The sequence below is a fragment of the Lissotriton helveticus genome, chromosome 8 (assembly GCF_964261635.1).
Source record: "Lissotriton helveticus chromosome 8, aLisHel1.1, whole genome shotgun sequence".
Taxonomy (NCBI): Eukaryota; Metazoa; Chordata; class Amphibia; order Caudata; family Salamandridae; genus Lissotriton; species Lissotriton helveticus.
In genome coordinates, this window is record NC_136069.1 from 1,587,383,318 (window position 1) to 1,587,397,937 (window position 14,620).

Consider the following 14,620-nt stretch of genomic DNA (forward strand, 5'->3'; position numbering starts at 1 on the left):
GCTACTTAGATAAGCAGATTGTTTTGTGTCTGAAGCCCTCAGATGTTATCATATTTGAAAAAAATTACACTTCTAACTCGTCGTTAGAGCTATTCTGTTAGTTATGAATTTCTAATCCTACACATCTCAAGTAGAGTACCCTATCCTCCCGGCACCTTTGTCCCAATTCTTAAAGTAGTGTAAATTCACTCCCAGAGGTTTACAATCTTACACGCGTGTAGAATTGGACATTTGGGGGGCTGACACAGGTTTTAAGAGGTGATGCCTGAAAATATGCGACAGCCACTGGTTTCCAGGTTTATCAGTGGAAAACTCTTCACACTTGTGGACATGCAGAAACATTTCTGAATGAACAATTGTACTTTATGCAAAACTGCAATGGAAAATGCTAATGAATTTTATAAATGTGTTTTTCTTTTTTTTCCCCTCTCCCAGGACATACTTCTGGAGGAATCCATTTCCTCACACTCCATTTCAACAATCCTGACACCAAGACGGTCAGTGTGTGATGGACTGCATTGCTTTGGCCAGGCTTTTCTTTCCTCCTTCCATCACCTGGTGGAGGTCTTCTATCTTCAACTCCTTACAGAGATCCTGTAGAGATCGTGTTTGGTGGACTGCTTTTGTCTTTCTTCCCCACAACGTTTGGCACTGCAGGGGTATCTTCCTTGTTGGCGTTGCTGCTCTCAGCCCTCTGGGTCTTCCAGTAAGAGTTAGTTGTCTCTATGTGCTAAGAAGACAACACTTCATTGAGGCCTCCGGGTGTTGCCTTTTATCTCCACTTGTTCAGCCTATATTCAGGCTGTCTTCCATGAATGCATCATCTTTCCTCTATCCACCACAAATCCTCCACTGTGGGCTCCCTTCATGGAGGGGTGGTGTACACGGCCTCTACTGTGCAGATTGGAAATAGGCAGAACTTGCCCTTCTTGAGCCGATTCAAAGGTGGCTGTTAAATACTCCTCCCCTCGTGCTGTGATCTTCCCTCCAGCTCAGATCACTTACAAAATATCAGAAACAAAAAATATTGTGTGGACAGAATATCGAGTCAAACAAATCGAGGACCAAAATATCGAGACGGAGAGTGAAATAGGTAAGTATAGAGCTACTATTCTTAGCTCCACTTACCTTGAAGATATATATATTGTCAATGTACATAAATGTGGAATTATATATAGTGAAACTTTGCTACATTGTAGAAACTTACCTTCACAATATTTTGTCCTCGATGTTCTTGACACAATATTTTGTCCCACACTATTTCTGTTTCCGATGTTCTGTCTACACACCCTCCAGCTCAGGGTTGTCTGTCTAAGTGTGTTCCCATTAGCTGCTTCCTCAACTCTTCATCAACTGATAGACACTGGTGTGCTTACAATCCGTCCCAACGAAAGTCTTTCCATGCTTATAACATTCAGCATTAGGTTTTAGAGATCAGTGTGCCCACGATAATACGGAGTGACAAACGCCCAAATATGGGCTGCCATTCATGTCTCCACCTGGTCAGCTCTTCTGTTTCAAAATGATATACATGGAGTGCCACCAACCAGTATGATTGGTTTCCGTCATCATCTAGAAACTCTTCCGATTAGGGCAGGCACAACACCACTCTGCAGTCTAATACAAATTACATGTGATCCCAATGTCCATGTGCTGGCCAGTCGGCTTTCAGTGCAGTCGTCATTCCGCAGTGGCACGGACCTCTGATCCCTGATCTCGCACGTCCTCTATAGCAGCTCCGTTATTTGTCTCTCCTTGGTTCCTGGCATTCTCTTTTCTCACCTCAGATCTTCCATTTGCCTTGGGGCACCCACAGCAGCAACTACCTGTATCTACTATCTCTAGCTCCCATCCCTTATTTCTCCACTCCTGAGAGCAACAAGTGCTTGGCACTTAACTCTGTCTGTAGCCGACATCATCTTGTGTTTCAAGTGTCCCTCATCCCAGATGAGGATGATGGGAGCCCACCTCAAAGGTTACTGAGGAGTTGTGTCCTGACTCTACATCTAGTTAATCGCCTTGCTGGTTTCCAACGAGGATCCTCTACTCTGTCCAGGCTAGTAAGTCACCATCCCTAGGTTCTGCCACCTGCAGATCCTCTAAAGACTTGCGGCGGCCATCTTAGTGGTTCCAGCCAGGACCCCACGACATGCCGTTTTGAATGAATATAAGAGGTTATCTTTTGGAATGTCAGAAACAGCCAGAAGTCCCAATGGGTGTTCGTATAGAATCTATACCCTTAATATCAGAGTTAAAATTGTGGATTACGTGTGTAAATTCTGTGAAAAATCACAAACACCACAAATTTACAGGGGTTTAGCTACATGCTTTTATTCACATGGTAAATTATTTTTAAGTGGAGAAAAAAAGGAGAAAGAAAATAAGAGTTAAATGTGAAAATCCACATTTTTGCCCCTACCTACTCCTTTGGATTGTCAGCACCAAGGGTGATTTGCAGAGGAAGTTAAGGCCTGAAGGAGTACCATGGAAATCTATGATGCATATACATTTTCACAAACATTTTTGGGATTTTATGTGACACCGCTCCTGTGGACCGCACTGGTTTGCGGAGTTTTATAAAGTGCATGGATAAGGCACTGAAATCAGAGACCTCGAGCAGTGTGCATCATACATGTTCTGATATGGCCACTGTGGGATGGCTGTGGTCTCCGAAACCTTATAAAATGCATCCATCAGGCACCCCAATAAGAGGTCTCCAGTAGGGTATATTCTTCATGCACTGACTTGCCTCTTGAGGGGCTTCTGTGGTCTTAAAGTCTTATAAAATGCATCAATCAGGCACAGTAATCAGACATCTCCCGTAGGGTGCATCATGCATGATGTCACTGACATCCCTCCTGTGGTACCGCTTCGTTTTCTGATGTCTTATACAATGCATTTGTAAGGTACATTGATAGGACATCTCCAGTAGGGTGCACCATGCTAGCTATCACTGACATCCCTCCTGTGGGACTGCTTCATTCTCTGAAGTCATATAAAATGCATTTATCAGGTAGAGTGATCGGACGTCTCCAGTAGGGTGCATCATGCATGCAGTCACTGACATGTCTCCCATGGGACCACTCTTGTCTCTGAAGTGTCATAAAATGCACCTATCAGGTACAGCGATCGGATATCTCCAGTAGGGTGCATCATGGATGACATCACTGACATCCCTCCCGTGGGACCGCTCTGGTCCCTAAAGTCATGTAAAATGCATTTATCAGGTACAGTGATCGGATATCGCCAGTAGGGTGCATCATGTACGCCGCCACTGACATGTCTCCCGTGAGACTGCATTGGTCTCTGAAGTCTTATGTAATGCATCCATCAGGTACAGTGATCGGACATCGCCAGTAGGGTGCATCATGGATGACGTCACTGGCCACGCCTCCCATGGTACCGCTTCAGTCTCTGAAGCCTTATAAAATGCATTTATCAGGTACAGCGATTGGACATCTCTAGTAGGATACATCATGTACGCCGCCACTGACATGCCTCCTGTGAGGCCGCTCTGGTCTATAAAGTCTTATAAAATGCATCCATCATGTAGAGTGTTCGGACCCAGTAGGGTGCATCATGCATGCAATCACTGATATGCTGTCTCTAAAATCTTATTGGACATCTCCAGTAGGGTGCATCATGGGTGACGTCACTGATCACGTCTCCCGTGGGACCGCTCCAGTCTCTGAAGCCTTATAAAATGCATCCATCAGGTACAGCGATCGGACATCTCCAATAGGATGCATCATGGATGACGTCACTGACCACGCCTCCCGTGGGACCGCCCCAGTGTCTGTAGCCTTCTAAAATGCATCCATCAGGTACACTGATTGGACATTTCCAGTAGGATGCATCATGCACGCAGTCACTGGCCACGCCTTCAGTGGGACCGCTCATTGAAATAGTGCACGCAGCACCTGCTAAAGTGTGCTGCAGGATCTGAGATTCAGAAAGATAATTACTCCAGTTGTACTGACCAATGCCCAGGGGCGCCTCAGTCTTGATGAGACCAATTCAGGCTTTACTGTTGTGTGACCAGTCCTGACATTCTTGGGGCCATATACTTGATAGTTGGGGTATGTGCAGGTCGACCTCTTCATACAGACATGTATGTCAAGTCGAGGTTTTTCCAGTGTTTCTTTGCACTGGATGTTTTAGCACAAGTTATTTTGCTGCCCCTGCTTTCACATGTTAACATCAGAATCCCTACTGGCTGCATCTTTCATTTTAGCCATCATGGGTTTCATTGTATTTTTAAAAGGGATAAATAATAATTTCGATAATTAAATGGCTAAATAAGTTCAGAGCGGCCAATTTAATAGAATAATCGTGGGGGACATTTGTTCATCATTCTGTGGGACCTGATTACATCTATTTACATCGGGGTTGAGGGGTGCAGCATTACTGCTCTATGTAACACTTGGAAGTTTTTGCAAAGGGAAAAGCCCTGTGTGTAAGCACAATCCAGCTCAGAAGATAAAACTGGATGCAAACACCCTCTGCGTCTGAGTACACAATTTTCGCAGGACTCAGAATACGCCTTTGAGTAGTTATTTATTATCACCAAACAAAGCAGATGGCGAACAGCCTATTGAGTGCATATAAGAAGTGCAAGTTCAAAATCATGTTTCTTGATATCATTCTTACAATGTATATACAATAGTTAACAAGCATTTGCAATGCAATAGGTTTCGCATTTACGCAAGTTTAAGCTATTGCCATTGTAAATGACAATGCCTTTTATTTATGTTTTAAAAACAAAAACAAACATAAAAGGCATTGTTATTTGCAATGTCAATGGCTGTGGAACACAAGGCAGTGGAGCTTCATAAACGCTCCATGCGTCATTTTATCATGGTGAAACTGTACATGGAATGGAGCCCTATTTGTCGTTGGAGTTGTCGAATTATCATTGAAGGCTCCTGACATATTTTTGGTTTAACATGTTTTATCAACTTCTGTTACCAAAGGGGTCCTGGTGCAAAGTCTCAGACCTTCCGCCTTACCACTATGACGGCGTTTCTCTTTCTTACTCTCTCCCTATTGCCCAGATATGCCCTACATTAAACCACCTGCGGTTTAAATTTATCAGCCCACTCCTCTTGCCAATGAATTTCAAACAAGATAGGCCTGCCATCTCGTTCTGCAAATGTTAAAATCACATAACATTTGTTTTATCTGACTCATTTATTATCTGGGGTTATTAATGGGAGGTGAATGTTGGCATCTGTTCTTTTTTTTTTTAAACAAGTGGGTTTTTTGACTATCATAGAAGCTTTGTTGTTTCCATTATTTATTATTTCTAATAGAGGCATGCTAGTGTTAATGACTCCCATGCTATGTATTTTATGCTTTTTTTATGTACACTTTTGTGATTTTCGTGAAAAATAGAATAACGTTTTACTACTACTTTCTATCACGTCATTATCTAGAGCACATGGAATGGAGCTGAGCCTAATCAAATATGGAACCAATTTAAAGAATGTAAATAGAGATAAATAAATCCAGAGTAATTCTTACACATGTACAACTGAACCTACAAATAAACAATTGAATCAACTAATATATGTTTGGACCAATGAATGTACAATCTGCACAGTACCAGCACCGCACAACATCACATTTACAGGATACAACGTAACAAGGAGCAATTGAACAGAATGTATAAGACACCTTATGTAGTAAACTAATAAGGCTTGCAGATGCCCTCTACTAAATATACATAGAAGAAACACATTGAAACTGGGCAACTCCATACTGTACACTACACAGATCTACAGTCTGTGCTTATTTTGACTATGGAAATATTGCCAGCTAGGAAACTCAGTCACTGCACCACATGATGTAACCACAGATTTAGGACTATATAGACATTGCCCACCTCAGATGACCAGCTACCAGGTGGTCATAAATTAAGCATTTAGAAATACAAGAAATAAGAGGCAAGTGAAGAACATAAAATCAAATCTAAAGTTCTTTCCAAAGAATGCAACCAGTCTGTTTGTGCTTGAATGTTCTTTCATTTCTTTTCTTTCGTCTCAAGAATAGAACAAACATTTGCAGTCAACGCATTTCGCTCAAGCATGGGCTTCTTCAGGGCAGTATTGTTCGCATAGCAGTAGTATTACAGTTGATATATGACAACGTCCTACCAAAGTCCTACGTTGTCCATTCCATGCTAATTATATACAAATAGAAGCTAGAAAAAAATCAGCAAAGATAGGTTGACCTTGGAGTTATGAATCCAACAGAGTAATCCTTATCTGAGGTATAATTATTCCAAAGAGCAAAGTACCATGTTCGTCAAAGCCGTTTGGCCGCTGCGTCCAGATCCACAAAAGGGTTTGCTGCACGTGGACATGGACGCGGCAGGCCAGACAGCTATGCCGAACATGGTACTTTGCTCTTTTCAAATAATTATACCTGAGATAAGGATTACTCTGTTGGATTCGTGACTCACAGGACAACATATCTTTGCTGATTTTTCTAACTTCTATATATATATAATTAGCCTAGAACGGATGACTTAAGACTCTGGTAGGAGGTTGTCATTTATCAACGTTAATTCTACTGCTATTAGAACAATACTGCCCTGAAGGAGCCCATGCTTGGGCGAAACGTGTTGGCTGCGAATGTTTGTTCTGTTCTTGCGATGAAGGAAAAGAAATTAAAGAACAATCAAGCACAATCAGACTTGTTGCATACTTCGGAAAGAACTTTGGATTTGATTTTGGTTTTAATTTGCATCTAATTTCTGCTGCTTATTTTGAGACGATGGTTTCAGGTGGGGCCCAACTGCACTTTTTTTTGCAGACCGAGACTTGTTTTTGATCATTAGACATTAACCCAGAACATGAGAGAGAAGGCAGCAAATGGGTATGGGTAGAAAGAGGAGGAGAGATACAGAAAAACAGTGGAAAATAGAGATAGCATGGATGAAAAAGAACGTGCAAGATTGAGTTAAAGAGGCAGGTACAGTATGCTTGTGGATGAAAGGATCTGAGGTGAAATTAAAACAAGAGACCCTTGGTGTTATTTGGCAACCATGACATTCGGTATGCAGCACCGGCGGCCTTTTTTTTTTTTAACATGCTTTATTACATTTTTATACAAGAACATATTAGCATTTCTGTTACAGGGTTTGCAACGATTCGTCCACTCGCCTTTAGTCTATATAATTCTATGCATTCCCTACCTGTCATAACAGTCAAGAAGGACTGGAAAATAGAAAGGAGCATGAAAGCAAGGGGTGAAAGAAGAGATAGAGGACAGGCACTTGAGATTTATATTGCTTATACATTAAAGATTTGAGCACTTATTCTTTTTACAAATTTAGCATTGGATGTACTTAGGCCCGGACATTCACTTAATATAAAGTTTTCAATATGAGTTAGGAGAACAATGCGGACAGATAAAGGCATTTAAAAATATGTCTCATGTAAGAAAAGCTACCCAGGATTCAGGGCTGTACCATGCACTCATATCAGGCATCATTGGATGAAGGGGTTAGGGGCAAAAAAAATGCATGAGCCCTAAAGCGGCCACCAAGTGAGGAAAAAAAGCAGTTTGTGCGAGGTTTTTTTCTGTCTGTGAAACAGGAAGGTGAATGTCTCGGATCTTCGAAACGGTCTACACCATTTTAAACCCCCCATGTTCTTCAAGTCCCTGTAAGAGCAAAGATATGACGATGTGTATATTAACTAGCAGATCAAATCAGAAAATAAATGGAAACTACAAGTTGTATTCGCGTCAGAAAAAGCACAATGTAGCAGCATCTCAAACAAAAGCATCCCTTCAGTAACTCGCTATTGAGGACCAGACATTACAAATGCATGCAATCACTTCCGTTGTTTACTCTGCATGTAATAATCACTGAAGTGTGTATTCCCTAAACTGGAACTGCATAGTGGAAGGGAGGGCGGCCTCACGCAGACACTAACCGTTCACAATTGCCACCTTACCCTCCTCTAACATGACCAACTCTCTCTCTCTGAATGCAAGAGCTCCCGTGGCTCAGACAACCAGAAACTTCCCTCTTTCGTCCCCTAATTTAACATTACCGGCGATACTTCTTAAATCGCCAGCTCCCTCCTTGTAATATGTCACAAGGCTGCTACAAACAGACCCTTCTATCATAAATTATGACTCCCCGAAAATGCACTGACTGCTCCCCAAAACGCACCAGTAGTGTACCTACCCAGGTGCGCTCTTCGGGATCTTCTTTCTACCACCAGGTTTCCTTGCCTGTCGTATGACAGACGTCAGTTCAAACGTCACGTGAAACCTTCGAGCTCCCGGCTCAGCAAGAAGGAGGGACACTCATTGAAAGCAAAGACGGGCTTGCCTGAAGACGACCTAAGCCGTTTTAAACATGAGATTGAGATGTATGGATAGTAAATATCCCAAGGATTTAGCTCAGACCCGTTAAAAAAATGATAAAAGCTGAGTGTGTTATTTATTGTGCATTTTATTTTACTTATTTAATTTGTGAAAACGGACCACGTGATCATACATAGTTTTTTCCAATTGCTCACACCAGTTATATTTCTCAATATCCTGGAAGATGCCTTCATATGTTTAGTTTTACGCTGAAAAGAAAAGCGGTTTTGCAAGACTAATCCACAACGTCAGCATTAAAGAACAATTCAGGTCCCGGGCCGGCCAGCCAATCAGAGCGCGGCCCGGGAATGACGTCACGGGGGTGTCCCGGGCCGGCAGCCAATGGCAGCGCGGCCCGGGACAAAGGGGCGGGGCTTAAAAAAAGCACCAGAAACGCCCCCGAATCGCGTTTTCGAGAGAAAACGCGATTGACAGCCTCTGCCTCCCAATGGCTAGCCTCCATTTATGGAGCTAACCAATTGGAAACAGAGGCTGTCCTAACCTCACTATTAGAAACAACAGATTTCGATCTGGGAGTGGCTTCGCCCCTCGCCAGGTTACGAAACCTAAAAAGCAGTGTAGTGCAAGTGAAAGGCAAGTTCTCGCTTACAGTACTCTAGACCTTATGATTTTGTAGAAATGTATATTTACCAATTCTACTCTCGCTTACTATTCTGGACATCTTGGCTGATTCACTACAGGAAGTGCTACTGCAGAAGGACTCTTACGTACCTTCGTGAATTGGGCCGAAACATCCCACTCCCTATCACTTAAAGTGCATAGAGCAGACAGTGCTTTCAATTTACACTAATTGAATATGAAAACTTGCATTTTAGATATATTTGTGACAATTTAGACGCAATAAAACGCCATTAGTGATGGCAAATCCAGAATCCTAGTTCACTGAATTGGCAATATTGGCATTTTACCTCTGCAAATGGGATTACCTCACATATAAATTTCACCTCTGTGGTGAGAATTTCTCTAAGAGAAATCTGTTTTCAGGCGCCAGTTTGTTGTGGCTTCTTGGAGGGTTTACCTGTGAAGGTTGGAGCAAACCAACAGACTTCAGTTTCAGAGGGTATTAAACAACAATTTGAAGGTAGTTCTCCAGTCTGAAAAATGTTTCCAAATCCACTACAGTAAAAGGCAGGAGTAAATTATTTTTCAAGGTGGGAGAGGTAAGGAAACACCACACATTTCAAGCAGGAGTATATTTTTTCGTATGCCCTAAAGAGTTAATTGGGAAACATGGAGAAGTGGGAGCTGGGACTTCCTCCCTGAAATAAAATTATAAAAACATGATGACAAACAGAATACAAATATATGGAAAAGGTTTCTTGGTAATGGGTTTCTTTATTTCCACATTCGATTAAAGAAAATGTGAAGCAGGGTCACAAGACCTAACGATATGAAAAAAAAAGAAAACGATTAAAATGCTGAGGTCCTGTTATAATATACTAGCGGCCCGCCCCGACGTTGTTCGGGAATGAAATAGAATGTCTGCAATGGTTGTAATAGGCAAGGAAAATGTATTTCAAAACTTGCCTGTGCGTCCGCTCAGAAGCCCTCGTTCGGTACCGCTGAAGGTGAGCGTGTGCTCTTCTGTTTGTTGTCCTTGCCGCAATATGCGAACGCGTGTGTCCGCTCCAGCCGACGCCCCGATCGCTGCAAAATGCACGCACTCCCCAAACACGGCGCGGTGCACTTAGACGCCCCACATCGCGTCAACGGCAAACGCCACAACTCCTGCTTCTGAATGCTCCCGGCGTCTCCGACGGCACACGCCCACAACAATGCCGAAGGGCATGCCCACTCGTGTTAGAACGCTAGTCCCACACAGAACGCTTATCGCAAGCTGTATAATACCACAGGCTTTTGCCGAATGCACACACCCGCTGTATGCACACGCCCATCGCTTTACAGCAGGACGCACACGCCCACAACGGACTACTTTTTCCCAAACGTTCTTTTTCCCTTCTAATGTATATGTTGGGCTGGTGTATAGCCTATGTCCATCTGCTGATACTCTCCTTTCCAACGCTGTATTGGGTGTTCCCGTTGGTGCTGTTGTTCCGGAGCTTACCCGCCTCAACGGTTTGGGCTCTCTCTTTATAATATTAGTATGGATCTGGTAATGAAAGGTTCAACGCTATTGAGAAGTCTTATGACTTTTCAGGTCTTTTGACCTTCCCTCTCTACGTCAGTGCATTTATAAAATATCAGGCTGTTGATGATTTAAATATTAAAACAGAGGATAACAAAACGGTTGTCCGAATTCAGAATCAGAGGAGGTGAGTGGTCCAACTGCGCTTTGGAAAGGTCTAAACCAATCAGCTACAAGCATCTCTCTAACACTGCTTTCAATAGGTGGTCTGTGGCACTTTACAAGCAAAGGGCATCACTTACCAGCAGCACACACACCACTCTGCCAGCATCTTGGTCCACCAGCGGGATGATGAGCACTGCAAAGAGAGAAGGGTGCAGCTCAGATGATAGGTCAACAAACCATTCACATGTCTTATCCTACATGAAGTTTGTGGCTAAAGAAAAGGTTAAAGAGTTCAGAGATTGCATGGTGTGTCCCTTGGCCATTACATTTAAACTCACAATGAGTCACCTACAAGGTAAGTACATCTGAAAAGATGCTGAATATAGGAGTTCCAGATGATTGTGCTAAGACAGCAGGGTCATGGGACACTGAGGAGATTTGCCTAGCTATCACTATAGAGCCAATGGATGCACTTTTTTTTACTTTTTCCATTTCATCTACTCTTGTCTTCTATCTCACACTTTCCTTCTTTTTGCTAGTTTTCTTGCAAAAGATTGATTTCAAATAAAAAAACGTCGCCAATTTAAAAACTGCATCCTGCGCCTGGTTGTGTTTCTCTCTTTCTTCCACCAAAAGGAAAGTAATGGTCGCCACTGTTGTTTCTATGTAAAGCACACACACGCCTGCTATTGGCTAGACAAGTGCTACATAAGTCCTAAACCTATGTCACAACTATACTGTGTTCTACATGTGTTGCTGACCCACTATTGGAAAGAAAATATGACCTTGTCTCTCTTTAAGCCAGTTGAGTATCTGTGCGCGTTACAAATTGATATAACATAACATAACATTTAATAATACAAACGTTATTAAAATGTTTACAAATGAATGATACACTGATTGAAATATAATTTTGCTAATTGAGAATCGTATCAGTTTGCATTCAATGTGGTCATTAATTTATGTAAGTACCTTCTGGAAAAAAAGAAAGAGAGAAGACATAATAGGGTGAGAATGGAGTGTGCAGAGGGAGTAAGGCTGGTGATGAGCATTGGGTGAGCGAGTTAGGCAGGATAGAAGACACAGCTGTGAGCAAGAGGTTGTCAAGATCTAAGGAGGAGTAGGAAAGGAAAAGATGCTTCTGAAAGATAGACAGGGAGGGTGAAGGAGGGCGGCAGAGGAGGAGGAGATAAGAGACCGGGAGGGATGCGCCGGAAGAGGAAGAGGCGACAGCCAGGGGTAATTGGGTACCATAGACGGGCACATCCAAAGGAGATTGTTGACATGTAGAATATTGGTTTCATGAGTGCATAAATCAATATCACTGCAGTATGATGCTGTTCATCTCACCTGCCAACATGTCCCCATCACTCATGAGCCAGGAGAGCTGCACGTGCCAGAGCACGGCTCACACATCATGACATCACATAGTGCCTGGAAGTGGACAGGAGCTCCACAGCTGCTAGGCTGACTTCATTCAAATGAAGACATTCAATTCTTTTGATATAATGTATTTATCTATTTATCGCAAAAATTATTAAATAGAGCAATACGAAGAAAGAAACTGTCTGAAAGTGTGGGGATAGGTGATGGGATAAAGAGAAGGGTGGAACGAATAAGGAGAATTTTGACCACAGTAAACTTCAAATAGAATCCAAGTGGGTGAAGCTACAGGATTATACAACAAGAAGTGGTATGGGCCCAAATACATCAGAAGAGTTAAGATTTTTTTCCACAATAGAACATGTCATGAGTTATGTGATATGTGAAGTTGTAAGCAGTGTGTGATGGGGCTGGAAGTTATAGTTAGTTCACCAAACTATAACTGGCAAATTTCAGTGTTTTTTCGATTTTTAAACATTTGTTGTTATATCTCATTTCAACAGCTGACTATAGTTCTACTTTAACCCTTATTTTTACAGTGAATTTCTGTTTCTATTTTTTTAATGTATGCTAAGATCTTATTTCCATCCCTAAGAATAATGTGACTTGAACCTTTGATTTATTCAGTGAACTTCTGAGTTTATTTTATCCTATTCAAGGTTGAGCACACGCTTCAGCTCCTTGGTCCACCTGAGACAAACCCCCTGCTGCACATGGCCAGTGGCATGTTTTACTCCACACCTACTTTTATGAAATAGTCCCCACAAAGGAAAGCGCGAACCGATATATGTTCTGAGTTAGCGACAAGAAATACATCTCACGATTGAGCGAGTTAACAGAAAATTAAGAGCTGGGCAAAGCACTTAAAAACAGACTACAAATAGCTAAAATGTATACATATGTCAAAGATGAAAGCATGGGTCTTAAAGTTGACAGGAGTCCCCCACATCCTTAACCACATATCATTTTTGATATCCAGGGCCAATCCTGGCTCTTACATTAAAGCTCATTACATTCTTGTAGTTTACATTTTACCATTGTGATTTGAGAATTCTACATTGTAAAGTGATAAAACCTCATGGTATAATCTCCAGGGATTATTCCCCATTTGGTTTAGTCCTGATGCTCATGTTGTTCTCTTTCTTACCTCTACCCCTTCCAGGTTAATTGGTTCTGTGCTCATGTTATCGTCCTTCAGAGGTTTGATGGGTTCTGGCCTCTTGTCTGGCTTGAGGAAAGATGGCAGGTAGAAGAAACCTACACTTACCATAGGCACAGATGGTGTGTGTTAAACGTCTGGAGAGTTACCGTGTCCTCTTTTACATGTTTGACCTGCATGACAGGCCACGTCTCTGGCACGTGATGTGGATCACTTGGCAACAATGGAAACCCTACATTTGAAGTGAAATGGTGAACATTGGCTTAGGCTAAGGAGCTTCAAAGAGTGCACATTTTGTTTACAAAGCTCTTTAGGAAGAAGGGAACTTCATAATAATGGTGATGGGAATGGGGGCAAGCAAGAAATAAGGTGTGTGGTGTCATGCTGTGTAAGCCAGGTCTTATATCTTAAATAGAAAGGTTACTGTATTGTCCGGGGTATAAGACGACTTTTCAACCCATGAAAATTTTCTCGAAAGTCGGGGGTTGTCTTATACGCCAGGTGTCGTCTCATGTAACTTAACGTTTGCTTTTGTAATTTGGTGATTTCATACTTGTGCTCGAGTCATCATCATCATCATCATTAATCTTTATTCGGTACTTAAAAAGACACCATAAAAGCACATACACGATATACACTTAAAAATAATTGATTTTTCCACACATAAAACACATATTTCATTGGTTTAAGAAAAAAGGGGTTACCCAAAAAGTTTAAAATATTATTAAAATCAATGTTCTTCTCTTGTATTCCTTAACCGTAGTGCAACTCGAATAAAATTCACAATACAAAACAGTGTGTGGGCATCTGGGGCTTCCTGCAAAAATCTCAAGGCCTTTTTAGCTTGTCTAAGTTTTGTTTCTTTCAGAATCCCTACTAGAAACTTACGCCTTGGGGCAGAGTAAAATGGGTATAATAAAACAAAGTGAAGGGTATCCTGCGGAGACCTAGAGTCGCAGCCGCAGGTACCCTTCTCCTCCACTGTAAGACTAAACCCAGAGGGGACTGAAAATAAATGGTGAAGCATATTCAATCTGAAACGGGTCATATAATAACGATCCTGTGCATTAAACATAACCCTCAAATATGGTTCTAGTCCTTGTTTCACTGTTAGATGATAATAAGCAGAAACAGTGGGCTTTCGTTTTTCCCTCTCTGCCCTAATCGCGCTTAAATGTTCTAAAAAAGATTTTTTAACCATTGTTTTATTCTCAATGTTAAGGGATTCTGGATCTGCAAAGAAATTTGTACAGTTAATGTCATCCATCGAGTCCTTGATATACTTCAACCAAGGTATATAGGACCATTTTTCCCGTTTAAGGCAGTCTTTTATAATTTGTCTTGTGAAGGATGCATCCGGATTAGTCCAGATTTTGACCCAGGCTAAAAGCGGTTTACTTCTGATCCGATCTTCAATGTACAAC

General features: G+C 41.9%; 1 protein-coding gene across 1 annotated transcript in view; it reads right to left on the reverse strand.

Annotated features, from left to right (window-relative positions):
- The window catches only part of PDE2A (phosphodiesterase 2A), a 1,220,867-nt gene that overhangs the window by 440,188 nt on the left and 766,059 nt on the right, over positions 1-14,620 (reverse strand). Inside the window, exon 5 of the mRNA XM_078658599.1 lies at positions 10,792-10,847. Coding sequence (XP_078514725.1) covers positions 10,792-10,847 — 56 coding nt within the window. The remainder of the gene's footprint in view (positions 1-10,791; positions 10,848-14,620) is intronic.